At 43.4% G+C, this 25,914-nt stretch overlaps 1 protein-coding gene across 3 annotated transcripts; it reads left to right on the forward strand.

Moving 5' to 3' along the window:
- Positions 1 to 25,700, forward strand: ATP7A (ATPase copper transporting alpha). Of its 3 annotated transcripts, none has more exons than XM_062502758.1 (23): positions 1 to 46; positions 6,064 to 6,207; positions 8,637 to 9,126; positions 9,887 to 10,618; positions 11,371 to 11,577; positions 12,512 to 12,675; positions 13,199 to 13,360; positions 13,939 to 14,015; positions 14,195 to 14,420; positions 14,798 to 15,031; positions 15,307 to 15,398; positions 15,785 to 15,912; positions 16,068 to 16,222; positions 16,508 to 16,642; positions 17,451 to 17,645; positions 18,623 to 18,805; positions 19,099 to 19,312; positions 19,959 to 20,105; positions 20,552 to 20,694; positions 20,971 to 21,174; positions 21,715 to 21,832; positions 22,312 to 22,414; positions 22,766 to 25,700. In XM_062502758.1, exons 2-23 carry the CDS (start codon positions 6,100 to 6,102, stop codon positions 23,040 to 23,042), a joined length of 4,494 nt encoding a protein of 1,497 aa, XP_062358742.1. In that variant the 5' UTR covers positions 1 to 46; positions 6,064 to 6,099; the 3' UTR covers positions 23,043 to 25,700. The 3 variants fall into 3 exon arrangements, with proteins under 3 accessions (XP_062358742.1, XP_062358741.1, XP_062358743.1); XM_062502757.1 differs by lacking the exon at positions 1 to 46 and adding an exon at positions 222 to 259; XM_062502759.1 differs by lacking the exons at positions 1 to 46; positions 20,971 to 21,174; positions 21,715 to 21,832 and adding an exon at positions 222 to 259 and having other exon boundaries at positions 22,766 to 22,893.
- The last annotated feature ends 214 nt before the right edge of the window (positions 25,701 to 25,914 follow it).

Here is a 25,914-nt window from a genome sequence, read left to right on the forward strand (position 1 = left end):
CCCGGCGGTCCCGGGCCGGGAGCGGCGATCGGAGCTCGTGGTCCCGGTGAGTGCGGGCGGAGCACGCTCGGGGCTCCCTCCCTTCTGTCGGTGCCGACCCTCCTCGGGGCCCAGCCTTGCCCGCTTCCCTCCGTTAGTGCGGGCCCGCCTCGGGGCTGCCGCTCTCCCGTCCTCCGGGGCTGTTCCTGCCAGCGCGGACTCTCCGGGGGCTCCCGCTTCTCTCTGTGGGCGCGGGCCGGGGGCGCTCCCGCGGCCTCAGGTGCGTGCGGACCGGCCTTAGCGGCTCCACTTTCCGCCGTGCTCCGGGGCTGTCCTCGGGCCGTTGTCACCGTGTCCCCAGCGGGGAGGAGTGTGCGGGCGGCCGCGGCTGCGTGCCCCAGACGGGACGGGGGGGGGGGGGAAAGGAAGGATCCGGGCCCCAAAACTCGGCCGAGGAGCGGCTGTCCGGTGTGTGAGGGTGCCCGGGGTCGGGGTGCCCGGGGCTTCGCCCCCAAATCGCCTCGGTGGCATCTCCGTGTCGCAGAGCGGCGTTTCTTGCTCAGCCGCTCGCCCGCATCCCCCGGGGGTTCAGCGGGGAAGGAGCTCGGCTCCGCTCCGGGGGAGCCCGGCAGGCCGTGCTTATCGGGGAGCAGCCGCGCTTCGGGTCTTGGCACGCAGTAGGTCTGCACTCATTTGGAAGAGTCCCTCTTGTGCTCCTGTCGATGACCAGAGGAAGTCACTGAGTCCCTCTTCCAGTTCTGAGCTGCTCAGTTCAGCCCTCTGAAACACCTTGCTTAGTGTTTGGTCTCATATCACCTTATGATAGCAGCACTCTGTGCACAAACACCTTTTTCTAATTAAAAGTATAGCGTGGGTATTCTAAAAAAGGATAAGTAGTTGTTGATGATGCTTTGGGATGAAATCTCACAAATATGAGCAAAAGCAACGCAACTTAACCGTTGCCTCCGAGTGTTCATGTCCTGGAAATTGTATGTAAGTAGTGTAAAGTTAAAATATAAATTCTTAAAATCTTTCGTGCAGTCACCAAAGGCCGAGTTTCTGTACTTAAATGCTTGTTGAATTATGTGGATGTAAATAGGCAAGGGTTTGGTAGTGTGGGACTTGGTGTGTTCCTATGACAGTGCCCTGTGTGAGCACACAGTTTGATTATAAATTAATAATTATAATGTATTTTCTTAGAGAAAAGACCTGAAGCTTTTCTTCCTTCCCAAAGCAGGGAAGTAAAAGCTAACATTATGTGTAGTGTGTTGTCTTAGTCTTCTTATTTTTACTGTATAATGCATTCCACATTGTTCTGCTGAGTACTCTGAGACTAAGCTTAAGCCTGAAGAACCCCCATTGACCTTGGTATGCTCACATAAAGAGGGGTTATAAATTATATTCTACTCATAATATTTCCTATGATTCTTCCAAGTAAGCTTTCACATTCTCCAAAAACCTGACTTCAGGAGGTTGTGGAAAGCCAAGAACGAATTAAAGGATTTGCTAAGAATTTGTCTCAATACTGTAAAACTCATTAGTAAGTGAAGCAGACTCTTTTCAATGTGTGCTTTTTGTTCCCCGTGCAGTTGGTGTAGAAATAAGTTCCCTGAGAGCAATTTCCATCCTCCGCTGACCAAGCAAGGCTTGTTAAAGTCTTGAGCAACATGAATTACAACCTCTTTAAAGTGTCACGTAGCTGTGACATTTATTGCAGATGCACAGTTTCTCTCAATGATTAAGCCTCATGTATCCATGGGCCTGTCATATATCTCCTATCTGGTCACCCTTTCCCATGGCTCTGTTTGCCCATGAACCCTATAAAACCTCATCTTTCCGTGTTGGACCCATCTCCTGGGGTGCTTTTCAAGCCCAAGGGTGAGGTGATGCAGCTTTTTACCTCTCCTGCCCTTTGCTCTTTTCCATAGGTCCCTGCAGACGCTGAGGGACAGGCACCTTTTTTCCATTTAATGTAATAAGTAATTCAGCTTTCTGTTGCCATAAATAGACTGAACTAAGTAGTACTTGGCCATTTAGAAATTTAATAAAATCCAAAGGCTGTAATTAAACCTGCGAGATTCTGTTGCTGGCATTCGTGTGGTATTTGCCAAGCTGTGACCTCTTTTAATTTCAGCAGCTATAAATTCAAGGTAATTATAAGCTGGTGAAAATTGGAGCTGTACAGGTAACCAGAAGCATCTCTCTTTCCTGGTTGTATCCCTGCTCATCCCAAAACTGGCCCAAAGTGTGTCTGTGGGGCACAGAGCTGTGCTGCTCCGTGATGCCTGTGTGAGCTCAGATATTAGATGTTCCAAAGTGCCTTTTTTAGGGTTAAATGGGACTCTTGAGTTTCTACTGGTGTTGTAACTTCTTCTTTGCATTGCTCATTTTTTAAATTTTTCTTTTTTTGGTAGCGTGGGTTTATGGATTACCTAACTTAGACCTCATCAAGCCTTATTTCTTCAGGTATTTTACTTACAGTGTTAGCACATGAAAAAACTATTTAGAGAGATAGATGAGTGTCTCGGTCACCTCGTGCTTGATCACTATTGGGTTTTCCTTTCCATAGGGAGAAATTTCTGTTGGAATTAGAAATCATCTTTCTATTGCTGCATTTGCTTCATAGAAGCATTAACTGACTTCCTTCAAGAAAATGGAGCTAAGTACAGAGCTGGTAACTTGTAAAGAGAACTGCCATTTCTTGGTGTTGTCAAATCCTGAAATTCTTTACTAATTGATTGTGAAGGTGTTTTATAGATGGAGCAATGCATTGGTTAATAAAAGCATTATTTTTTCTCTAAAACCTGTGTAATCTATAACTTAGCTTCTCAGGTCTTCTCAGGACCTCAACTTTGGGCTTTTTCTCTATAAGAAAATCCATAATAATTAAAAGGATGTGTCCATGCTAACTTTCACAAGTCATTGATGTGGCATATATGGATTGCTGCAGGTATTTTGACCTATAAGTCTATTTTCATGTAAACTTGGGAAAACGTTAACCCAAGTGAGGAGAACTGGAATTAAATCCTCAATATTTTTGTACTTTTTGTGTGGATCTTGTCCTAATTCATTGGTGTAACAGCTATTTTCAGTCTGCTTAGTCATGGACTTGAGGAAGAAACGACAAATATTCAAGTTTCAACCAAATTCTTTCTACCTTGAAGCACTTCTAAGGAAGGCAGAGCATCAGAAATGAACTGAATATGACAAGGTAGAATACAGCCTTGGGTTAAATTTAAGTTTAACTGGTTGTCCTGGGAATTTTGCAATGGGAGGAAAAAAGGATTTGACTGTTTAGAGTCACTGTGCATAACTCTGCTTTTCTTCTGAGGACAAGATCTCTTTGGAGCTTCAGGAGCACTGGAAATCCAGACAGTTTGGCTTTTGGAACTTTCAGCAAGGCTGTGCAGAAAACAGAGACTGAAAAATAGCTGATTAACAATTTAGTGTTAATAATACCATGTGACTGATTGAAGAGATTGGTACTGCTCATTAGATTTGGACAGGTCTCATTTTTTTAAAGAACAATCTTTTTAAAATTAGTATAAAAACTGCTAGCAACAAAGCAAATAAAGATCCACGTCGATTGTCTTCCCCACTAACAGAGAGCTGTGAGTGATGCACATGTCAGAGGGATCCTTGTCATTCTTAATGGAAGGTCAGAGAACAAAAAGAAGAGACAGTTTGGTCCAACAGATAAAATCTAGTGATGGAAGTTCTGGTTTCAGTCTTAGTACTTCAGGGCCTTGAGGGGTAAAAAAGGAAAAATACATTTAATTTTTTTTTCCATATGCCTTTATGGTTTCTGTTTGAATTACAGCCTCTTCCAGGAAAAGGTTTTCTCTGCTGTGTTCATGAATGAACAGAAGAATGGGAAGGAAACACTGAGAAAATGGAGGAAACACTTTGTGTATACGAACTGTAATAATAATAGATGTGAAAAGAAATTTAACGTTATTTTTGCATATTTAAATAGTTGGGGTTTTAATGTTTTGCTGGGCATTTGGTAGCAGTGCTGCTGTTTACTATACTCAGTGCTAATTCAGTTTACTGTGAGTGTGGCTGCTGTTTGACAGAGAGCCTTTATCATTGTGTCCTGGTTTTGTGAAAATGGGTATTCTTGTACTTGCAGCTTGAGTCTCTTGAACCAAAGCAGAGACAAGGCAGCCAGGAGCCCAGCAGGTTTTCCCTGGCTCACAGCTCTCCTCCAAGGCAGCATCTTGCCAGCCTTTGATTATTTTAGACAGCAGCTCACAGCTGAAGTGTCCCCTTACTTTATTTTTGTTTTCAAAGTACAGTACCAGGGTAGTTCAGGTAGGTCTGTAATGTACCTGAAATGCTTTTAAATTCACATCTCTCCAAACCTTACAGATTGATTCTGTCGGTGATGTCTGATTTTAGTACTGTGTGCTCATCAACTCCGTGTAAGTTGAGTGCTTTTTGCAACTTCATTTGTATTTCAGGCTTGTGGGAATATTGGTGTGTCTTGGATTTACAATGCTGTCCTTGTTAGCTGGGTGTGGACTGAGCATTCCTTAGGGAAGAGCTGGGGGAAGCACAGAGGATCACATTTCAATGAAATGACAGGAAAGCAAGTGTTTGCTTAGGTAACTTAGTGGGTTTTAAAGTATTTGTACCCCTGCGTGTGCAGGTCAGCCTGACAAAGGAGCTCATGTATGAAATTTGCTGAAAATACACTTTCCTGTTGGTCAGTAATTCTTGTGACAGTTCTACATTTCTGTAATGAGTGGATATTCACACACAAATATTGAGTGCTTCCAATAACTCAGCTGTTTTAAGAGCAGGGGAGAAGTGAGATCTGTAATAACTCCTGGGGTAGAGTTGTCTTGTTTCTGTTCTTAGCAGGGATGAGATGTATTTCATTTCTTGAAAAAGTCAATATTCCCAGTTTTATATTTCTTTCACTGCCTGTTAATGAAGTTCAGCATTCAGTTTTTGGGCATCAGGGAGATAAACCTGTTTCTATGATGAACTTCCTTGTAGTCTTACATGGTTTGTGGCATGTCTCAAAGTGAAAGCAGAACCCTTCAGGCCTTCTGTAACAGGGAACAGTCTGGAAATGTCACCATGGAGCAGGAAAAATTAATTTTGCTAAATATCAATGTAATTGAGTTTTCCAAGATAAGTCCTTAGGGTAAGAAAACAAGTTAAGCTTGTGCTTCACTTCAGTTCCTCAATTGCTCATCAGATTTTACTGCTGCTTATATTGCTCCCAACATTAACTGTGATCATTTCCCTGGTCACTAACCTCTCTGTCAATGAAACCTGGCATTCCTTTTTTCAAAATACTAACAAAAAACCTGAAGATTTGCTTCTTTTGCCCTCTTTCCCCCTTAGCCACTTAAGAATTTATGCATTGAGCAAAAGAAGGTCTTCTCATGAGCTGTTATTTGTACAAATTTAGTTTAGGTTCAGTAGTTTGGGGTTTTTTTCTGAGTTTGTTTTTATGAGCAAAAACAGTAATTAAACACTTCAGAGGAGCAGAAATGAAACTTTTCTGAATGAGCAAATCAAAAACTTGATTTGCTTCCTGGGCTAATTTAATTATCACTTGTTTTTGCAAACGGAGCTCAATATATGAGAGAGAAATGTGGAAAAACAGAGTTATCAGCAGTGCCATCATGGCTGACATGCCATCCTCTTGTTTCAACATTCCAGGAGCTGCTGTCCCTTTCTCTCTCCTGCTTCTCCCTATAATTTAATATCTCACGCCAATGAATCACAGCTTGCTACATGTAATTAATGATCTCCAGTGTAACCCAAATTGAGTAACAGATGTCTGAATACTTTTCCTTTTTGAAAATTCCTGGGAATAAATGTGTGAAGTTTTCCATTCTGTTAATATCTGCTCAGATTTTGCCATCTATCAGAATTACATGTGGTGAAGTTCCTCTGTTAAATCCTAGAATCCCAGAACGGTTTGGATTGGAAGGGACCTGGAAGCTCCTCTCATTCCAGCCCCTGCCATGGGGACTCATTCCACTTCATCCTTGTTTCATTTCAGTCTCTGTGAAATTCTTCAGGAGCTAGTTTTTAGGAACTAATGTCCTGATTGTTTTTTAGCCACCAGCAATGAGAAGACCTGAATAGAAATTCACAATGGAGGCAGAATTTGTGGCCATCGGCGTGGAGGGGATGACCTGCAACTCCTGTGTCCAGAGCATTGAGCAGCACCTTGGGAACATGAATGGGATCCATAACATCAAAGTAAGTGACTCTAGCACTGCTTCTAGCAAAGGTTTGGATGAGAAACCACGAGAAATTGTGCTCTGAGACAGGAAAATAATGTAGGAAGAGTTTATTCTCCACAGTTCTTGGCAGGCTGATGTTGGAGGTCCATTAGTTTTTTTTCTGGTAAATAAGAGAAAAATGGGTGCTTGTTTCACTGCAGTGGGAGTTAAGTAATTGTTGCTCTTAATTAATTGTATGCTTTACAATTAATTCTGTATAGTGAAGTAATGGGGGGGAAAAGACAAGAACTGTGTTTGTCCTCATTCAAGCTTTCTTTGCCTGACTTAGTTTTAACATTTTTCTTAGCTCAGAAGAGATAGCAACATTTCTTCTGTCATGGGCGAAGAGTTGGACTGCAGAATATTCCAGGGGGAGCTGATTATCCTTGCAGAATACATAATTTTACCGAGTTTTAAGAGTAGTTTTAATAGTAAATGTAATTTAAAAGCTGGGAGACTCCTATGAATTTTGTGACCCAGCCTGTGGTAGAAAGAACAATTCTTACAACAGAAAACTGAAGTTTATTTATTTAGTATCTGTGTTCTGAAAGCATCCTGTTACATTCTGTAGTTGTTGATTTTACTCCAAAGAAAAATAGTATCTTCCTGGTTTTATCAGCAGTTAACTCCTATCCTAGTGGGGATGTCTTAGGTGAACACTTCCCTTCCCAGAACTGGGCACAATTTTAATTTGGGGTGTGGGTGATCCTTGTCCTGAGCTGGTTTTGCAAGACCCATTGTGGTGCACTTCCCCTGCAGAGCTGGTGCTGCACAGCTCAGAGCAGTTCCCTTTGGCCTGAAATAGGTGTTTGTGAACAGAAATTTTGGTGGAAAGCAGCAACATTTACAAGACAGATAATTTTTCAGCTGTAAAGGAGCTTTAATGTGAGTCTGTGCTGTGACAGCAGAGCTCTGGAGCTCTGAACAGCCCCCTGTGCATGGCCAGATAAATCACTGGGTGTCTGCAAGCATGAATCCAGGTAAAGGCTAAAAGCAGCCTGTGAAATAATACCCCCAAACAATCTGATTCAGAATCTTCTCTTTCTCCTTATTCTAGCAAAATATGTAATTTTGTCAGCCTTGTGTTTTCTCAGGTGATTTTTATGATTTTTGGATAGGATAGGGAGATTTATGCAGTGTGCATCCCCAGTGTCTTTTACATAAGGAATGGAGTAGGTTCTTAAAAGGACATAATTTTTTATTTAAGTTTTTAGGTAAGTCCCTTATCCCAAAGCTAAATGGTGTTTCAAAAGATGTATTGCAAAACCTTAGTCTGAGTAAAACAGGACTCATAAGAAACTTTAGGAGGGCATATTTATTAATTATCCTTTTTACAGCATCAGAGCTTCAGTCTAGGCAGATAAGTTGATTCAGAAAATTCTCTGGGAATAGTAAAACAGGGTTTTATGTAGTGATTATGAATAAGGTCAGCAAGGGACATGAATGTTAGATGACTAATACAGGCAAACATCTGCTTTTAGGTTATTCTGCAATGAAACCAATAAATGCCCATGTTGCTAATTCTGCTAAGGCCCATAATTGGGACAGAAATGAGGAAAGGTGGTTCTTAAAATGATTAATCTAATACAATTTAATCATGTCTGTGGTCTTTAGGTAGTACCTTTGCCCAGAGGAGAGATAGAATTGAATTGATAACGTGTTGGGCCTCTGGCAGGCATTACTTTTTGCTTTTGGAAACTGCAGTTATTGTGTTTGGTATATCATCTGTTCTGAGCAAATTCAATTGAGGCTGTGTGTACCATCAGATGGGAAAGGTTATTACCAAATGAGGGTCACCCAAATGTACAGAGAGAGGCTTCTGTACAGCTTCTTTAATGTTTGTCACATATCAGGTGTCTAAAGTGAGTTTTGGTGAAGTTTGATGCAGGTTTTTCCTCACAGCGGGTTACCAGCCTGTGCCTGGAAATGCTGGGCTCCTTTCACTGCTGCTTAACGCTGTGGGTTTTTTCGAAGACTGTTTTCTTCCATCCTTGTAGCCTAAGGGCAGTTACTCCTAACTGCATTAGAATTACTGCTAACTGATTCGAATTTCTTCTGTGGACTGTTTTGCTCCAGGGGTTGAATTGGGTTAGTCATCCCAATTCAAGTGAATTTGGCTCTGGAAGTTTCATTAAGTTCATTGGTGCTGTCTGGATGTTGCAAGGAGAAGTGACCAGACACTCTTAAAGGATTCTGGGGCTGGGATCTGTTGTCTCCAGCCCTGCTGTTGCACAGGAGAGCAGGAGTTACTCAGTGGTGGCTTTGCTCTTTGATGCGAGTAGTTAAGGTTATACTGGACAAGTATTGCTAATATTTGCAAGTAAAAGCAGTTTCTAGTCTGGTACAGTGTCAGTTCGCAGCTCTTTGTGTTGCATGTTGCTCAATTGCTTTGTTTATCCCCTCGAGGTGTCTCTGGAGGACAAGAACGCTGTCATCATCTACGACTCCAAGCTGCAAACTCCAGTGACTCTGCAGGAAGCCATCTGTGACATGGGATTCGATGCTACCTTGGCTGATTCAAACCCACAACCTGTTCTACCTGACACAATTTTCCTCACCCTCCCTGCCCAGTCAGCCCTAACACCCAGGCAGGTTTCTGCTGCACTGCTGAGGAACAAAGGGATCGTGGATGTGAAACTGTCCTCTGATCAAAGAACTGCAGTGGTGACTTTCATCCCTTCCATCACCAATGGCAGGCACATTACCCAGATGGTCCCAGGAGTAGATCTGAACATCTCTGTGCCAGAGGTAATGCCTGGAGCTTGGGAAGATTCCAGCTGGTCCCAGGCGAGCAGCGCTGTGCTGCGCCTGAAGGTGGATGGGATGACCTGTCACTCCTGCACCAGCACCATCGAGGGGAAACTTGGCAAACTGCAGGGAATTCAGAGGATTAGAGGTAAAACCTTAATGTGTTTTTATGTACATTGAAGCTGGCAAATTGCAAGGAATTCAGCAGATTAGAGCTACAGCCTTAGTGAGCTTTTATTAAAGTTGAGGTTGGCCGTGGTGTTTGTCCTCTGATGGCGTTGCAGGTTTTGGATGAGATAGCTGGGTGTGACAGTGACTCTTTGTGGGACTGGGTGTTTAATTATGTTTTTAATGTGGACTAGAAATGAAGAAAGGAGCCCACGTTGTGGGAAGGATGTGGCTGTTACATGTGTGATGGTGTTCAGTGGTTGTTTTGCATTTGGCAGGGAGCTTGGAGTAATTGTGTTTCATAATTTTTATTACCAGTTATAGAAATTTCTAGTAACAGATGTCTTTTTAAAATTGTAATTAATAATAGTTCATCTCTTCTGCCCAATTAAAAATCTAAAAAGCAAGACCAGCTTACTGATATAGTTAGCTTTGGGATAAGTATATTGCCATAGACCTCAAAACAAGGATGAATTCAGTGAGAATTTGTGATGCCATATGTGAAAATCCTGGGGAAAGAGTAAAAATTTGAGGAGGAGTTGAAAATTGTTGTAGTACTAGAGAAAAACTGGTTGAAGAACTAAGCTGTTTGATCTTTACCAAACCAATGAAATCTCCTTTCTGTTGCAGTTACATATTTGACCATTTAAAGTGTTGCTGGAAAGCTTTGACAAGATCCTGTGATGTGCTTGTTATGCTTAGGGCAGTGACACACACTTATTTTATTGATTAATTTCCAGTGTCCCTGGACAATAAGGAAGCTGTTGTTGTCTACCAGCCTCCTCTAATCACAGCAGAAGAAATAAAACAGCAAATTGAAGGAGCAGGTTTCACAGCAGCCTTCAAAAAGCAGCCTAGACCCCTGAAGCTCAGTGGGATTGACCTGGAGAAGCTGAGGAATGCTCAGCCCAGGAGCTCTGAGGCATCACAGAGAGAAAACTGCAGCAGGACTGGCACAAAGACAGTTGTGTTCAGAGTTGAGGGGATGCACTGCAGTTCCTGTGTCCTCAACATCCAGAGCACCATATCAGCACTGCCAGCAGTGACCAGCACTGTGGTTTCTTTAGAGAACAAATCTGCTGCTATAAACTACAACCCAAGCTTAATTAGCATAGAACAGCTGAGGAAAGCTGTGGAGAATGTGACTCCAGAGAGGTTCAGAGTCAGCCTTCCTGAGGAACCTGAGAACCTGGCACTTGTCCCCATGCTGGCATCTCCACTGAAATCTCTCCCTGCTTCCAAGGATCCCGTCCAGCCCCTCACTCAAGTTGTTGTGATCAATATTGAGGGCATGACTTGCAGCTCCTGTGTACAGTCTATTGAGGGAGTGCTATCCCAAAAGGCAGGTGTGAAGTCTGTTCATGTCTCTCTCCCAAATGGAAATGGGACTATAGAATATGACCCACTCCAAACAAGCCCAGAAGACTTGAGGTCCTCGATAGAGGATATGGGATTTGATGCATCTTTTCCAGGTAATGACATGTGAAACTTAAATTTACAAGGATTGTGCAGTTATTTTTAGGATTTGGTACCACTCAAGATGAAATTTAGCAGCTGACATCCATTTTGTGTTTGCCAAGAGAAGCTTTATATCTTCACTGCTGCTGAGATCATTAAGGCTAATGTGCACATCCTTTAATACATCAGATTGATACAAATGATTGAGATGTCTGGCAATACAAATACATCAGATAAATGCTATTTTTATGTCAGCTGCAAAAGTGGTTGGGTGCTCACATTTAATTCTTTTCACCCTGTTCCTGCACAAACAGAGCATCCCCTGAATTGCTGTAAGGAGCCTGTAATTCCAGAGCCTTTCTCTAAGTTTAAAAGCATAGGTTTTGCTTATTAAACATGCACTTGCTTACAAGTTCAGCTTTGTGCTCCAGGGAAAGTCAGTTAAACTGTGTGTAAAACTAAGATTGCAATTCAGAGGTTTTGCTTATTTTGCTTACAGCTACAGGAGAGGACAAAGGATGTGCAGCAGAACACGAGGAAAGGCAAAATGAAAAATAGGAACAAACCAGTTAGTTAATCAGTGGCCCACCTTTGTCTTGTTTTCTTTTGCTGGCTCTTAACTGGCAGAGGGGTGGATGGATCAGACTGCCAAGGTTTGTCCAATCACCATTTCCATGTCCAGTCTCAGTGAACAGCAGTGTGCCACAGCAGCTCACCCCTCCCTGCACTGGCTGTTCGGTGTCACAAACTGCAATCTCCTTTCCAGCAAAGGCAGAGCCCCCTGTGGCCAAAGCTCAACCCTGCCCTGAAGCACAGCTGGACTCTCACAAGCCTGAGCCACTCTCCAAAGTGCCACCAGCCCACCTTGGCAGGCAGGAGAGCAAGACCATCTCCAAGTGCTACGTGCAGGTCACAGGAATGACGTGTGCCTCGTGCGTGGCCAACATCGAGAGGAATCTGAGAAGGGAGGATGGTGAGATATGTGTCAGTGTGGTCTGTTACGTTTCCAAGCATTTGTTTGGAGGATCCATCTGGATTTTGCAGTGTTTTTAAGGGGTGTGTTGTCAGGACAGGTGTTCCTCCTCACCTCTGGCCCATAGAGTGGGAACAGGGACATCTTTGCTGCTTTATGCTTGTGCTGCTGTTGCAGAAGCAGCAGCTGAGTGCTCCAAAGGATATTGGGATCAAATAGGGCATCCTTTTGAAGGTAAAGCAGCTCTTTCCTGCTCGAGGGAGGTTCCCAGGTGTGCAGCTGAAGGGCAGATGTGTGCTTTAGGGAGCTGTGATGAAGGGACCATGTGAGTGGATTAAAGGGACACAGGTTAATTTTAGCTCTGCGAGTCAGGGCAGTGGTGTCTGTGATTATATTTGCAGGAGCAAACGGCTGCATGGCTGTGATGTAACAGACTCATTAATGCAGACTGTGCTTAATTATTGCAATGAAGATGGATGGGTTTCAAGTCAGCCTGGATTTTCATTTTTTTCATCCTAGAAAATGGATAGATCTAAATCCTCTCAGTGCCCAGTAGGATTGCACTGTTAGATCTGCCCTTTCTCATACAGGTTCTCCTTAAAAAAGGCTTCCAGAAATGGTAAATGCAGATCAGAGAAATATGCAGCACTGTGTTTTAGAACTTCTTTTAAGTTTAAAGAGATAATTTTTCATATAGCATGGACAGAATGTTTGTAATTAGACTGTTAAAGGCATGCTGCTCATATGGAGTGGTGCTTTCATCTGTCATACCTGCACTGAGGTGCTGGTGTAGCTTCTAAACACGAGGATGTTTTTCTTTATATACAACACAAAAGCTTTCCCAATTTCAAGAAATTGTGTTGTGCCCTGATGTTACAATAAATGCAGGATGTTTCCTAAGCCTGATCTGCCACTCACACCTTTTGTTTCCTAGGAATCCACTCGATCCTTGTTGCCCTCATGGCAGGGAAGGCAGAAGTGAGGTACAACCCTGCTGTCATTCACCCTGCAGCTATTGCAGAGCTCATTCGGGAGCTGGGCTTTGGAGCCACCGTGATGGAAAACTGCGGGGAAGGAGATGGGATTCTGGAACTTGTTGTAAGTTGTTCATTAAACCTAGCCACCCTAAGCTTTTTATTACTTTTATCTGTTGGATGTGCCTGTGTTAGTGTCCACTTCCTCGAGTTTAATCTTGTAGCATAAGTTAATTTATAAAAAATGAAGTGTAAGTGTACATCGGGTATGTATCACAGGTTTTATCTTGCCCTGCACACTGTGCTGGCTCACTACTACTACACTGAAAATGCAGAGAAATATTTTTGTACTTTTCTCTTTTGTCTTCCTGTTGCCAGAATTTCTCTTTTTCTTTTTGAAGCTGAGTGTAGCTCAGTGTCCCCCAGCTCTGAGACTGAACATCCATCAGAGCCCCATGGCAGGGGGTGAAGCTGGATGGTCTTTAAGGTCCCTTCCAACCCAAACTATTTGTTGATTCTACAGTGCTCAAACACCAGATCAAAGCAATAAATAATGCAGCATAGTCACAAGTACTTTTCCTCCTTGTTAAGATGAATTTGCCAGGTAACCTGTGCTTTGTTAACAGGAAGGAACCTTGATTTTACAGGTGAGAGGGATGACCTGTGCCTCCTGTGTGCACAAGATAGAATCCACCCTGATGAAGACCAATGGTGTTCTGTACTGCTCTGTAGCTCTTGCAACCAACAAAGCCCACATCAAATATGACCCTGAGGCCATTGGTCCTCGAGATGTCATACAAGTGATAAAGGTGAGTTTCATGTAGGCACCAAGGCTCCTAAAATATCCAGTGTCCTAGGAAGAGTTACACACCCCAGAAACAGAAGGAAAAGGTGTTAAAGCCAAAAAATTGGTCTCTCTCCTTCTGGCTTAAAAATACCCTGTTACAACTTTGCCTAAGTTTCTGAAAATAAATAATGTGAAAGCCAGGTCATGGTAGACTTGGAGATACCACCTACAGGTTTGTCGAAAAATAAAGGACATTCATTTAAAAATGAAGTACTGTTGCAGGTGACAGGTGAAATAAGTTTCTCAGCCTTCTTCTTCAGTTTCTCAATTTCTGTGCTTTAGGAAAGCCACATTTTAGAGCAGTATTTTATTCCAGAAAGGTTAATTTCTACATCAGATTGCTTTTCTCCTTTTGAAAAGAAACTAAACAATAGTAACAGACAACAATAGCTAAACAATAATAAAATTTTATATCAGAAACGTTAATAAAGTTAATCAAAGGCAAAACTGGCATCATCAGTGATTTGGCAATAACTGGGCACAAAGTGCATTTTAGAAGAGACTGTTCTCTTTATTATTGTGGTTTTTTTTCTTTCTTAGGATTTAGGTTTTACTACTTCCTTAGTCAAAAAGGATAGATCTGCCAGTCATCTGGATCACAAACAGGAAATCAGGCAGTAAGTTTTCCTGAATGTACTAAGATTCCTTAAACCTCTCTGATTCATCTTTGTTACTCAACCATCAATTTATGATTTTTCTGTGACTGGGTAGACTTAACGGCTTAAAATATTCTCCAGCACTTGACTGCAATGCAAGTTTTTTTTTTTCCCTTTTGTGTTCTCTTTTTAAATCTGAGGTGGAAAAGGTCTTTTGTGGTGAGCCTGGTTTTCTGTATCCCTGTGATGGGGCTGATGATTTACATGATGGTGATGGACAGGCAGCTCTCGGATGCTCACGCACATCACAACATGAGCACTGAGGAGATGGAGGCCCTCCACTCCTCCATGGTCCTGGAGTACCAGCTCCTACCAGGATTGTCTGTCATGAATTTCCTGTCATTTTTACTCTGTGTCCCTGTACAGGTAAGTGGGATTATGGCAACTCCTGCTTTGTTGGGCTTAAATGCTCAAATTGGAAGGTGATTAAGAAATTAAGTTTGAAGAGTGAATGCAATTATGCTGATGCAAAATGCTCTTGAGGTTCTTCGGTGCTTCTGCTGTTGCCAAAATAATGGGTGCTGGGGACTCTCAGGGGCATGGCAGGCTATGGAGAGCTGCCGTGCACCTGAGGCAGCTCCTGAATCCCACTGGGAGGGCACTGGGAGTACCTGAGAGCGCTGTGGGAAAACCACAACCCTGGCTAAAGTTGGGATTTTGTTCAAGGAGAGAGGCAGATACCACAAATACAAACTGGAAAAGCTGCTGCTGTGTGTTAAGAGACCTGTGAAATGCTATTGCAGGTGTTTGGGGGGTGGCACTTCTACATCCAGGCCTCCCGAGCGCTGAGGCACAACACGGCCAACATGGATGTGCTCGTGGTGCTGGCAACATCCATTGCCTTCCTCTACTCCTCCATCATCCTCCTGGTGGCAGTGGCTGAGAGGGCCAAAGTGAACCCTGTGACCTTCTTCGACACCCCCCCGATGCTGTTCGTGTTCATCTCGCTGGGTCGCTGGCTGGAGCACGTGGCAAAGGTGAGGGAAGCAGAAAGCAAGGCACTGAGAATTATTTCAGAATCTTGTGAACCTTGTGAAAACATCCCATGCAAAAGCTTTTTTGGGTTCTTTTAACCATCTCTGTTGTAAAATAATCTTTAATAACTGAACTAATAAAAGTTTGACTTAATATCAGACTGTTTGTAGAAAGTGTTTTCTTAAAAGGGTAAATTGCAACACACAGGGTTGTCATTTACCCAGCTTTTTTTTTTTCCAATAGTATAGTCAGAAAAATATGGCAATTATTATTCTAGGGTAAAACCTCAGAAGCACTGGCAAGACTAATTTCATTACAAGCTACTGAAGCTACTATTGTTACCTTGGGCCCTGATAACGTTCTTTTAAGGTATCTTGTTTTATCAATTGCTTTTTCTGTTGTTCTTTTTTTGTTGTTAATTGACAGATAAATTTTACTGTTCTATAGACCTATGAAGCAATGACTTCAGATTTGCTGGCAGATAAAAATATTAAAATGTAGAATTAACACCACTCAGCTTTGGTTTGTTGCTGATTTTTTTTTTCTGTGATAAAAGACAATTAGTAGATTTTCTTAACTGAAAAGTAAATAAAATTATAATAAAATCAGACATTTCAAGAGAACTATCACTTCCTTGTGATCATTTTTGTGTGCACTAATGCCAGCTAATGGGGTTGTGCCTTGTGTGTAGTGCCAGCTCCTTTGGTTGGGTCACTCCAGTTCCAGTCTCTTATAAAACATTTGCACCATTCCAGTGAGGAACAAGTGGATGTGGAACTGGTTCAGCGAGGGGACATTGTCAAAGTAGTCCCAGGAGGCAAATTCCCAGTGGATGGCCGAGTTATTGAAGGACACTCCATGGTGGATGAGTCTCTCATCACAGGTCAGCATTTGCTTCCTCCAGGTGTAAAAATCTTTTCCTTTAAACAAATCTGCAGAGGGGAAGTTGAAGCTGATGTTCTCCCCCTTGTTAGGAGTTGGCAGCTGTCCCAAAGGTGCCTTTTTCAGCAGTGTTGTCTGTTGTTGCCTTTTCCTCAGGTGAGGCCATGCCTGTGACCAAAAAGCCTGGCAATACAGTTATTGCAGGCTCCATCAATCAGAACGGGTCCCTTCTCATCTCAGCCACCCACGTGGGAGCTGATACCACTCTGTCCCAGATTGTTAAACTCGTGGAGGAGGCCCAGACCTCTAAGGTAGAGTATCATCTAATTTAACACTTGAGGTTTGCAGGCACCAGCACACCACATCACTGCAGGGGTGGTTGAGACTGCTTGGGTTTGAATGGCAGCTGCATAATGAAGTGTCTTGCTGAATAAGGACTTTGATCCTGTCTACTGAGCCAAGTCTCATCCTCTTATTAAGTAAATCTGTAATTATGAAGTGTGGCAAGTCAAGTGTGCTGCAAGCAGCAGTTACTCTTCTCTTCTGTGCCTTCAGACACAAATATGATGGTGCTGAGTGATGTTTCTCCTTCCCAGGCTCCCATCCAGCAATTTGCAGACAAACTTAGTGGCTACTTCGTTCCTTTTATTGTGGCTGTCTCTGTGGTTACCCTTTTTGCCTGGATTATAATTGGGTTTGTGGATTTTGAAATAGTGGAGAAATACTTTCTGGTAAGTACATATCATTAAACACCTTCTGAAATATTTAATAAACATCCTTACAATTCTGTTAGACTGCAGTGGTTCCCTTTCTAGATTACCCTTGCAGGCACTGGCTGACTGTTAATGCTCTGGTTATTACATTTTTTAAATTAAGTATTTTTTTATGTTGTATCACTCCTGCATTTATACTTAAAGAGAATCAACAGTAATTAACTCTTGCAAGTTAGAATAAAGTTAATTAAAAGAAGTAAATGTCAAAAATTTCCCACCATCCATCCCTCCTCTGTGGGAAAAAGAAGTCCCTCCTGTTGCAAACTCCAGTTATATATATAGCTCTGTGTAAATTCAGCTTGGCAATCAGTGGAATTCATCCTCATTACAAATTCCAGAGGAGGGTCAGGATCCCAACTTGGACTTAAGGGTTGCTTAAGTTTCACAGGGTTTCATGTTACAAAATTATTTCTGATCAGAATTTCTCCGTTTCAGAGAAAGCCATCTTCATATCTGCTGTGTTTCCTCCCTACTGTATATATTTTTGATAGAGTACCTTTTATTACAGTGCTTCATCAAAGAGTTGTAACACGTGGTGTCTTTAGCAAAATGTCCTATAAATAAAACAGTTGAGGTTAGATGCAGTATAGAACACGAGTTGTTTAATTAATCGTTCATCTTGGGTTTTGCATACTTGGTGCTTTACTTTTGTATTAAAACTCAGTGATACATTAGCAATTATTTCCAACCTCCGAGACAATACGTAACCAAATGTGCTCGTTCCTATTGTTTGCTTTCTCCCCTTTCCACTCCTCTCCGTGCCCAGGGCTACAACAAGAGCATTTCAGCAGCAGAGGTGATCATCCGCTTCGCCTTCCAGGCCTCCATCACCGTGCTGTGCATCGCCTGTCCCTGCTCCCTGGGGCTGGCCACCCCCACGGCCGTCATGGTGGGCACGGGCGTGGGAGCCCAGCACGGCATCCTCATCAAGGGTGGGGAGCCCCTGGAGATGGCACACAAGGTGAGCCCCAAGGGCTGCCCGGCCTGGGGGTGGGGGTGTGTTGCCAGCTGTTGTTGGAGTAGACGATGGGATGTCCAGCTCGGGATGTTCTGGGTGAGCTGGTGTGGTTGGGTGGATGGGCAGAGTGCAATAAGATGAAGTTTAATAAGTCCAAGTGCCGAGTCCTGCGTTTTGGCCACAATAACTCCCTGCAGTGCTACAGGCAGGGGTCAGAGTGGCTGGACAGTGCCCAGGCAGAAAGGGACCTGGGGTTACTGGTTGACTGAACATGAGCCAATGTGCCCTGGTGGCCAAGAAGGCCAGTGGCCCCTGGCCTGGATCAGGAATGGTGTGGCCAGCAGGAGCAGCAAGGTCATCTTTCTTTTCTACTTGGCACTGGTGGGTACCCACCGAGTGCTGTGTCCAGTTCTGTCCCCTCAGTTTAGGAAGGACACTGAGATTCTTGAACACATCCAGAGGGGGCAACAAGGCTGGTGAGGGGCTTGGAGCACAAATCCTGTGAGGAACAACTGAGGGAGATGTGGTTGTTTATCCTGGAGAAAAGGAGACTCAGGGGTGACCTTATCACTCTAGAACTTCCTGAAAGGTGGCTCTAGTCAGGTGGGGTTGGTCTCTCTCCAGGCAACAACTGACAGAACAGGAGGACACAGTCTCAAGCTGCATCAAGGGAAAATTAGCTTGGATATTAGGAAAAGGTTATTCATGGAAAGAGTGATAAAGTACTGGAATGATCTGCCTGGGGAGGTGATGGAGTCACCATCCCTGGATATGTTTAAAAAAGGATTGGATGTAGCACTCTGCCATGGTCTGGTTGAGGTGTTAGAGGACATGGGTTGGACTCTTCCAACCTGGTCATTCTGTGAATTCTGTGTTAAGTGATGGCTCCGTGTTCAGGAGTTTGGCTAAAGTGGGAGCTTCTCCAAGGAATCTGCACCTGCCTGCTTGGTTCATTGTTGAATCTTCCTGCTTTCCTGCAGGTGAAGGTGGTTGTGTTTGACAAAACAGGGACCATCACCCACGGCACTCCAGAGGTGATGCAGGTGAAGTTCCTGATGGAGGGGAACCTCCTCCCTCGTCAGAAATTGCTGGCGATCGTGGGGACAGCAGAGAGCAGCAGTGAGCACCCCCTGGGAGCAGCAATCACAAAGTACTGTAAAAAGGTGAGGGCTCCCACACATAGCCTGCTCTCTCCTGGGGAAGAACCTCTCTTGCAGGACTTCATTAATACCACAAGACTGTTCATGCAAATTAAATAGTTGCTCTGTTTAATTGGGAAAGCTGAGTATTGTGGAGCCACATAAATCACACCATGTTAGAGGCACCGTTCAGACCTAGATTTTGATTATTATTTCCCTCCTCTTTGTTCAACTGCACTTCTATCATGGGGGCTTTATAATTGCATCATGCTTTCATATATTTAAAAATTCCATCAGTTTTCATCCTCTCTTTCTAGGAGCTGAACTCAGAAACCCTTGGGACATGTACAGATTTTCAGGTAGTTCCAGGCTGTGGCATTAGTTGCAAAGTCACCAATATTGAAGCATTACTCTACAGGAAAAACAGAATGGTTGAAGAAAACAATGTTAAAAATGTGACACTTGTGAAAATTGAGGAGAATGCAGATGAATCAGTGCAGCCTGCTTTGATCATTGATGCTGAACTACCAAGTAAGTTAATTCTGGGTTAGAGAATAAAATGAACAATTTTTGCTTCTGTGTCTTTAGGATCCTTAGGAGTGAGGTCACTTATTTCTGCTTTGGAGAACTGGGCTGACATCAAGGCACAGACTAAATAGTTGTTCATTAGTTTATTTCATGCTCACACATCACTCAGAACATTTAAGTTAAATACAATTTCAAGTTGCATGTTGAATATGGGACTGGAAAATCAGACTGGAGTTATCTGTCAGCTCTCTCTGGCTTTACTTTGCTTCATCCCAAGCTACCATTTGCTAGCCAAAATTATGTGTACTTGCACAACTGATAAGAACAGCTCGCTGTTGGGTCTTACAACTCCATTGGGCTGCTCATAGAAATCAGAAGCACTGAGGTGACTTGTCCTTTACTGTCCTTTGACTTGTGGTTTTTGGCCCTCTGACATAGGGTGACTCCCCAGGACTGAAGAAGTGTTGGTGTCTCTTGTGAAGGTCACATGAAGAGATGGTAGAGCAGATAGTATTGAGGAATTCTTTATTTCTGTTTGGTTTCCCTGCAGTGCTGTTCCAGTGCAAACTGGGAGAGCCTAGCTGGGATGAGCTGCAGGGAAGCTCCCTGGTTATCCACGTGATGGTAGCACTGTGTTTTCTTCCTTCAGCTACTGTGACCTCTCAGAAATACTCAGTTCTCATCGGGAACAGGGAATGGATGACCAGGAATGGCCTCCTGGTGAGAAATGAGGTGGACAAAGCCATGATGGAACACGAGCGGAGAGGCCGCACGGCTGTTCTGGCAGCTGTGGATGGTGAGCTCAGGGCTGCTGCTGTATTCACTAAATATCACCTCAAACGTCACATACACAGAGATTCATAAGTAGTGATGGCATAGCAGGTACACCTGAAGCAGGGTAGTGGGAAGAAAAGGGATTATGAATCAGTTTAAAGCACTTTCATGTGGGAAAGACTCTTCTGCTTTTCTTAGCTGACAGGAGAGTTGGGCATAATAATAACAATGCAAAGACTTCAAAGAAAGCAAAAGGGGAAAAAGGAGAAAAAAAATTATTTTTTAATTATGGTTGTACAGTCCATGCTCTGTATTGCTTTAAACCTTGCTGTACCACTACCTGTTCTCATCTTGCTTCTTAGTGTTAGGATGAACTGGTTGTGGAACTGGTCTTACTGAGGGGAAAAGTCACTTTTTTTTCCTAAATTAACAACGGTCTTATTACAAACACTTTCTTTCTGTTTTCAGGAGTACTCTGTGTCTTGATAGCTATTGCAGATACTGTGAAGCCAGAGGCTGAGCTGGCAGTGTACACTTTGAAGAGCATGGGGTTAGAAGTTGTCCTCATGACCGGTGACAACAGCAAAACAGCCCGGTCCATCGCCTCCCAGGTGGGCTGGTGACCTGTGCCTGGGCTGGAGCTGGTTTCAGCAGCAAGGCTGGTGGGGCATGTTCATATTACTGGTGGCTGGTCTGCTATGAAAGATGGTAGTTTCAAAAAAACTGGAATAAAGAATGCAAGAAGTTTTTGAATGGAAGTAACATCAGCTGGGTTTACTCTTTAGCTCATGAAGGCTAATGTGGGTTTCACTCTTCCTAGCCACATCATTCCAGGCAGGAGCTTTGACAGCTGCTGGAAAAGCTGTGTCCTCTGTCTCTCTGTTCAGGTTGGCATCACCAAAGTGTTTGCAGAGGTTCTCCCCTCTCACAAAGTGGCCAAAGTGAAGCAGCTCCAGGATGAAGGGAAACGTGTGGCCATGGTTGGAGATGGCATCAATGACTCCCCAGCCCTGGCCATGGCCAGTGTGGGAATTGCCATTGGCACGGGCACGGACGTGGCCATCGAGGCAGCTGATGTGGTTCTCATCAGGGTGAGAAATCAGAGTTTAAGGCAGCTGGTAGGGGAGGGATCAGAATGCCCAGGATGTTTTGGGTGATGCAGGGGTGCAACATTCTCCATCAGCTGGAGAACTGGGGCAGATTGTCTTCAGTGTGTTTAGTGCAGTGATTATCCCATGAAGGGAACCTCCGCGTTTTGTGGTTACTGCACATTTTGGGGTAATTGAAGTTTGAGAGTGGCAAAGGAAGACAAAGTGACCTCTCCTTTGGCAAACATCAATTACATTTGGGTAACACATCACAGCACCTCCAGGGTTACAGGCACTTCTTACTACACATCAGCAACTCCCTGGCAGATTGTGGTCAGTGTTGGAGCTGTCCTGGGAGGTGCTGTGGATGTTTTTTTGATTATGAGGATTGGCACTGAGCAGAGCAGCCTCCAGAGGGCTGTCTGTGATTAGCCTGCTCCAGCCAGTGCACTGTAGTGAACTGTGTGTCCTTCATAGCACTATGAAGACACCACCTGTGTGCTTCCTCTCTCTGACTGCTCCCATAAACGTTTTAACTTGCAGGATGACCTGATGGATGTGGTTGCAAGCATAGATTTATCCAGGAAAACGGTGAAGAGGATCCGGATCAACTTTGTCTTTGCTCTAATTTATAATCTCATTGGAGTTCCCATAGCTGCAGGTGTGTGAGTGCTGCCTGCACTAATTGGATTGGACTCAGTGAGTGGAAGGTTGCAGTGATGTACTGTTGTGTGGGAGAGTTTCCACTGTCTTTATTTCTGGCTGTCAGTAAGGGCAGAGTTCTCTGCCTGGCAATGTTGCAGTGGAATATCTGTGAGCTGTCCTCCTCCCACACTATGGCTACTGTGGATGTGCTTAGCACATCAGAATAGCTTCAAGATAAAAGGTTTATTGAAAGAGCCTGATCCTGTGAACAAGCAATTTTATTGCAGGGTGAGCAGGACGTGCCACCTCTGAGTTTCAGACTGAGGTTCTAGTTGAGATAAACCACAAATCCTTGTGTATTAAATATTGGTAATTTAAATTCCCATTTACTAACAAAAAACCAACTGAAACTGGACAGTCTGTGTGAACTTGTCTGTTAATACATGAATAATGCAGTGTTCCTGCTCTGAACTTACTGCTGGTGTAATTTTCTAGGTGTCTTCCTGCCCATTGGTTTGGTTCTGCAGCCCTGGATGGGATCTGCAGCCATGGCTGCCTCCTCAGTCTCTGTTGTGCTTTCTTCTTTGCTCTTAAAGATGTGAGTAGGAACAGTCTTGTGGTTTGTAACTTGGGTTTGAAGCTAATATCTTTTACTTTGAGTGATGGAAAATAAATGTGGGACTGTGAGAGATCTTGAATTCTTCTGAAGAACGGTTCAGGTGAGTCTGTGTTAAGCAGACAGTAATGTTTAAACATGTAATTTCTAATGTGAAGAGATGTACAAATCAGGAGTGTTCAGAATGGGAAATTGCTTAATGGCCTTTCTGCATTTGTGAGAAATCTTGTTGGTCGAATTATAAATGCCTCTGACTTGTGCATAATCAGTTTCTATCCATACTTCAGTGTACTTCTGCTTCAGAGGTATTGCTGTATTTTGGTTTTTCCTTAGGTACCGGAAACCAAGTTCAGAGAAGCTGGAGTTCCGTGCCCGTGGTCAGCTGAGGCACAAGAGCCCATCAGAGATCAGTGTCCACGTGGGGATCGATGAGAGTGGGCCTGGCTCCCCCAAGCTGAGCCTGATGGATCGAATCATCACCTACAGCAGAGCCTCCATCAACTCCCTGCTCTCAGACAAGCGCTCGGTCAACAGCGTCGTCCTCAACGAGCCAGACAAGCACTCTCTTCTGGTGGGGGATTTTGGGGAAGAGGATGACACAGCCTTATGAAAGACTCGCTCCTCCCACCCCCACTAAGGCAAAACAACAAGACCCCCCCCCCAAGTAAAAAACACAACCAAAACAGCTGTCATGAGGTCTGTGCATGTCCTGATCCTCTGGGAGATCTTCTGGATGCATTTCTTCTTCAGTGTGGAGGTAGTTTTTGCAGTGACTTTCCAGGGTCTTCTGTGGTTTTTAATCTAGACTTACCAAAAATATCTGGTGTGGGGCTGTTGATAACTCACAAACAGGGCTGTATTCCCATTCCATGGAGCTTGCAGTATAGCATTTATTTTGGCAAATTGTCAAAATGTAATTAAGGAAACTAAGGAAGCAGAAACTGATTTCCCAGCCTAATACCAGGCTATAAAAAATTGTGAATTTGCATCTGCAAAATCCTGAAGGTTCTGTTTGCAGAGAGATGTGCCTTACTTCAGAACCCTCTCATTCCCACAGCTTGTCTTCTGCCAGAAATAGGTCCTCTCAAATGCCTTCTCTTGTCAACATCTGGTTCCTGCTTTTCACACTCCATGCTTCAAATCATCTCCATGGGATCTGGATTCTGCGTGGCAGAAAACAGGGAGGTTTGGGGCTGTATCCAGATTGAGTTTTGCACCTCCTGCCCCAGAGCTCTCCTCCCCTGAGACTGTGCCTGAAGGAAGTCTAGGTTGGGAGGTTTGCTCATTCCCAACCTCTCCTAAGCCAAAAATGCACTATCAGTGTGAGGTGTTTTTAGCCAAAGTGTTCAGCTTTAGGAAGGAGCAGTGCTCACCACCAGGATCTACTGGCACTTCTTCGATGAACCAGGGGAGTTTGTCACAGACTGCCTTTAAAATCTTTACAGTTCAGGCTTTGCTTGTGAAGTGTCTGTATTCTAGGAATGGCCCAGCATCACTGCCTTGGTTGATCCAAACCCCCTCTGCTTGGTCTGTGCAGATCCAGGCATTGTCAGTTCAGTTAGTTGTCATTTGTTGCTGAACTGCAATACCAAAATGCACCTTTGATCATGAAATCATTAATATCATAAATACCCTCAGTGAGAGAGATTCTCATTAGCAGTAGCTGATGTTTGTTACTCACTGAACCTTGCTCTCCCCAGCCACTGCTGAGGCAGTCCTTGACAGCAATTGCTGGGATCAGTAGTTCTGAATTTCATTATGAAGTGCAGTCTATGATGTAAATGTGTACCAGTTGTGCTTGTAGAGGAGAAGTACTCATTTTGGTGAAGACAAAAAGATTCTCTTTAATGTTCTGCTTTTTAACTCAAAGCCCGATGTCAGGGCATAGATTATGTATGTAAAAAAGTCCTGAGTAAACAGCTCTTGCATTTTATCTGAGAACCACCAGAAAAATCCTGTTGTGTGAGGGCAGAAGAGCTGTGCTGGGGGATGTTAGGAAATCAGGGTACTTGTATTGCAGTGAGGAGAGCAGTATCATGTGCTGCTGGTTCAAGAAACAAAATATTTCTGTAGCAGGATTTGGTTTCTTACTATCTCTACATGAATATAGAGTATTTTTATAAATTAGATTACACCTGTATGTAATGTGTGGTGTTGTTACATGCTGAGACACATCCCTGCTCAGGTATTCCGTGAGGTTTTGTTTTCAGTTTGCAGTGGCAGAGCTGTTCTTACAAAGCAGATCGTTACCCAAAGCTGGTTGATTGTGTTAGGGTGGGTTTCAGTGCTTCACAATCATGCAAATATTTAAATTGTCTGGTTTGTTCACCTTCCTTCTCTGTGTTGTGCAGGTGAAAGGAAGGTATTTGGATATTTCTGTCTGTGCTGTGGGGGGGGTCTCAGTCACTCCAGGTGGGAGTTTCAGTGCTGGCTGGGGAGTGGATGGCATGGAAATGACACATCACCCTCCCACTGCAGGAAACTGGGAGGTAATTCAGGGTTGAATTCCTGGTTAGTAAATAAAACAGCATTAAGAACTTTTTAAACAATTTCCAAATATATTTTTAGAGCACTTTGTCTTCAGCCTTTTGTTGTCCAAATCCTGTGTAGGTTGAATGTTCATGGCTTTACCTCCAACTTTTTCCCAACACAGGTGTTTTTTCTAGGCTTTATCATTTTCTGTGAAACTCATTGTTTGATCCAGGTACAGCAAAATAAGATTTTTTTTCCAAACCAGGACACTTAAAGAGGTGCAGGATAATTATCAAGGAATAAGGAACAGCAGCTGCTGGCTGGGAGGGATGTGAGAGCAGCTTGTAGGGACACCCAGAGGACCAGACTAGGGGAGAGGAAATAACTGAGCCCGAGGGGGTGGGGGCAAGGTGGTTGTGATAAACTCGGATTTTTGAAAGCAAGTTCTCTGTCCAGCACTCCCCAAGGGTGAGGTAATGACTTCTAGGATGTTTATCTCGTGATTAAAATATTACAAAAGGTGCTTTACATTGAAGAACCAAAATCTCTTTCAGTTTGAATGTACAGTGCAAGTGGAATCATGTGTGGGAGATCAGTGTTTTCCCAAATGTAAATGTTTTTATATGTAAATAGGTTGCTTCTGTTGGAGACAGTTTGGATTCAGAAATTTAAAGAATCACTTGGAAACACTTAGTTACAAACAATATTGTATTACTCCTTTGTCTATCTTATTGTTTTGTGTCTAGCTATTTATAAACCTGTGCTCTATTTAATAAAAAAGTACATATGCTCCAGGCTTTAAAAGTTACTCTTTGAATCTTACCAAACTTACCTTTAAAAGTTTAAAACACTTGAAATGTTATACAAAAAAAAAAAGTGAAGTTGCCAGAACACAGTGGAAGCAGGGCAACATTTATTAAAAACTACGCTTATTATTTTTTTGCTTAGAGCTTCCAACAAAATGTTTTAAACTGGAGGACTTTTGTTATTGAGTTTTAGGGATGAAGAAT

This window comes from Cinclus cinclus, chromosome 15 (assembly GCF_963662255.1).
Source record: "Cinclus cinclus chromosome 15, bCinCin1.1, whole genome shotgun sequence".
In the NCBI taxonomy this organism is placed as follows: domain Eukaryota; kingdom Metazoa; phylum Chordata; class Aves; order Passeriformes; family Cinclidae; genus Cinclus; species Cinclus cinclus.

What these genes read in the sequence shown, in the direction of transcription:
- ATP7A (XM_062502758.1), top strand. Translation starts at nt 6,100, where the DNA reads ATGGAGGCAGAATTTGTGGCCATCGGCGTGGAGGGGATGACCTGCAAC. An exon ending in ATGTCATACAAGTGATAAAG is followed by an intron (nt 13,361 to 13,938) that starts GTGAGTTTCATG and finishes TTTCTTTCTTAG; the next exon opens with GATTTAGGTTTTACTACTTC. An exon ending in GGCTGGAGCACGTGGCAAAG is followed by an intron (nt 15,032 to 15,306) that starts GTGAGGGAAGCA and finishes TTATTATTCTAG; the next exon opens with GGTAAAACCTCAGAAGCACT.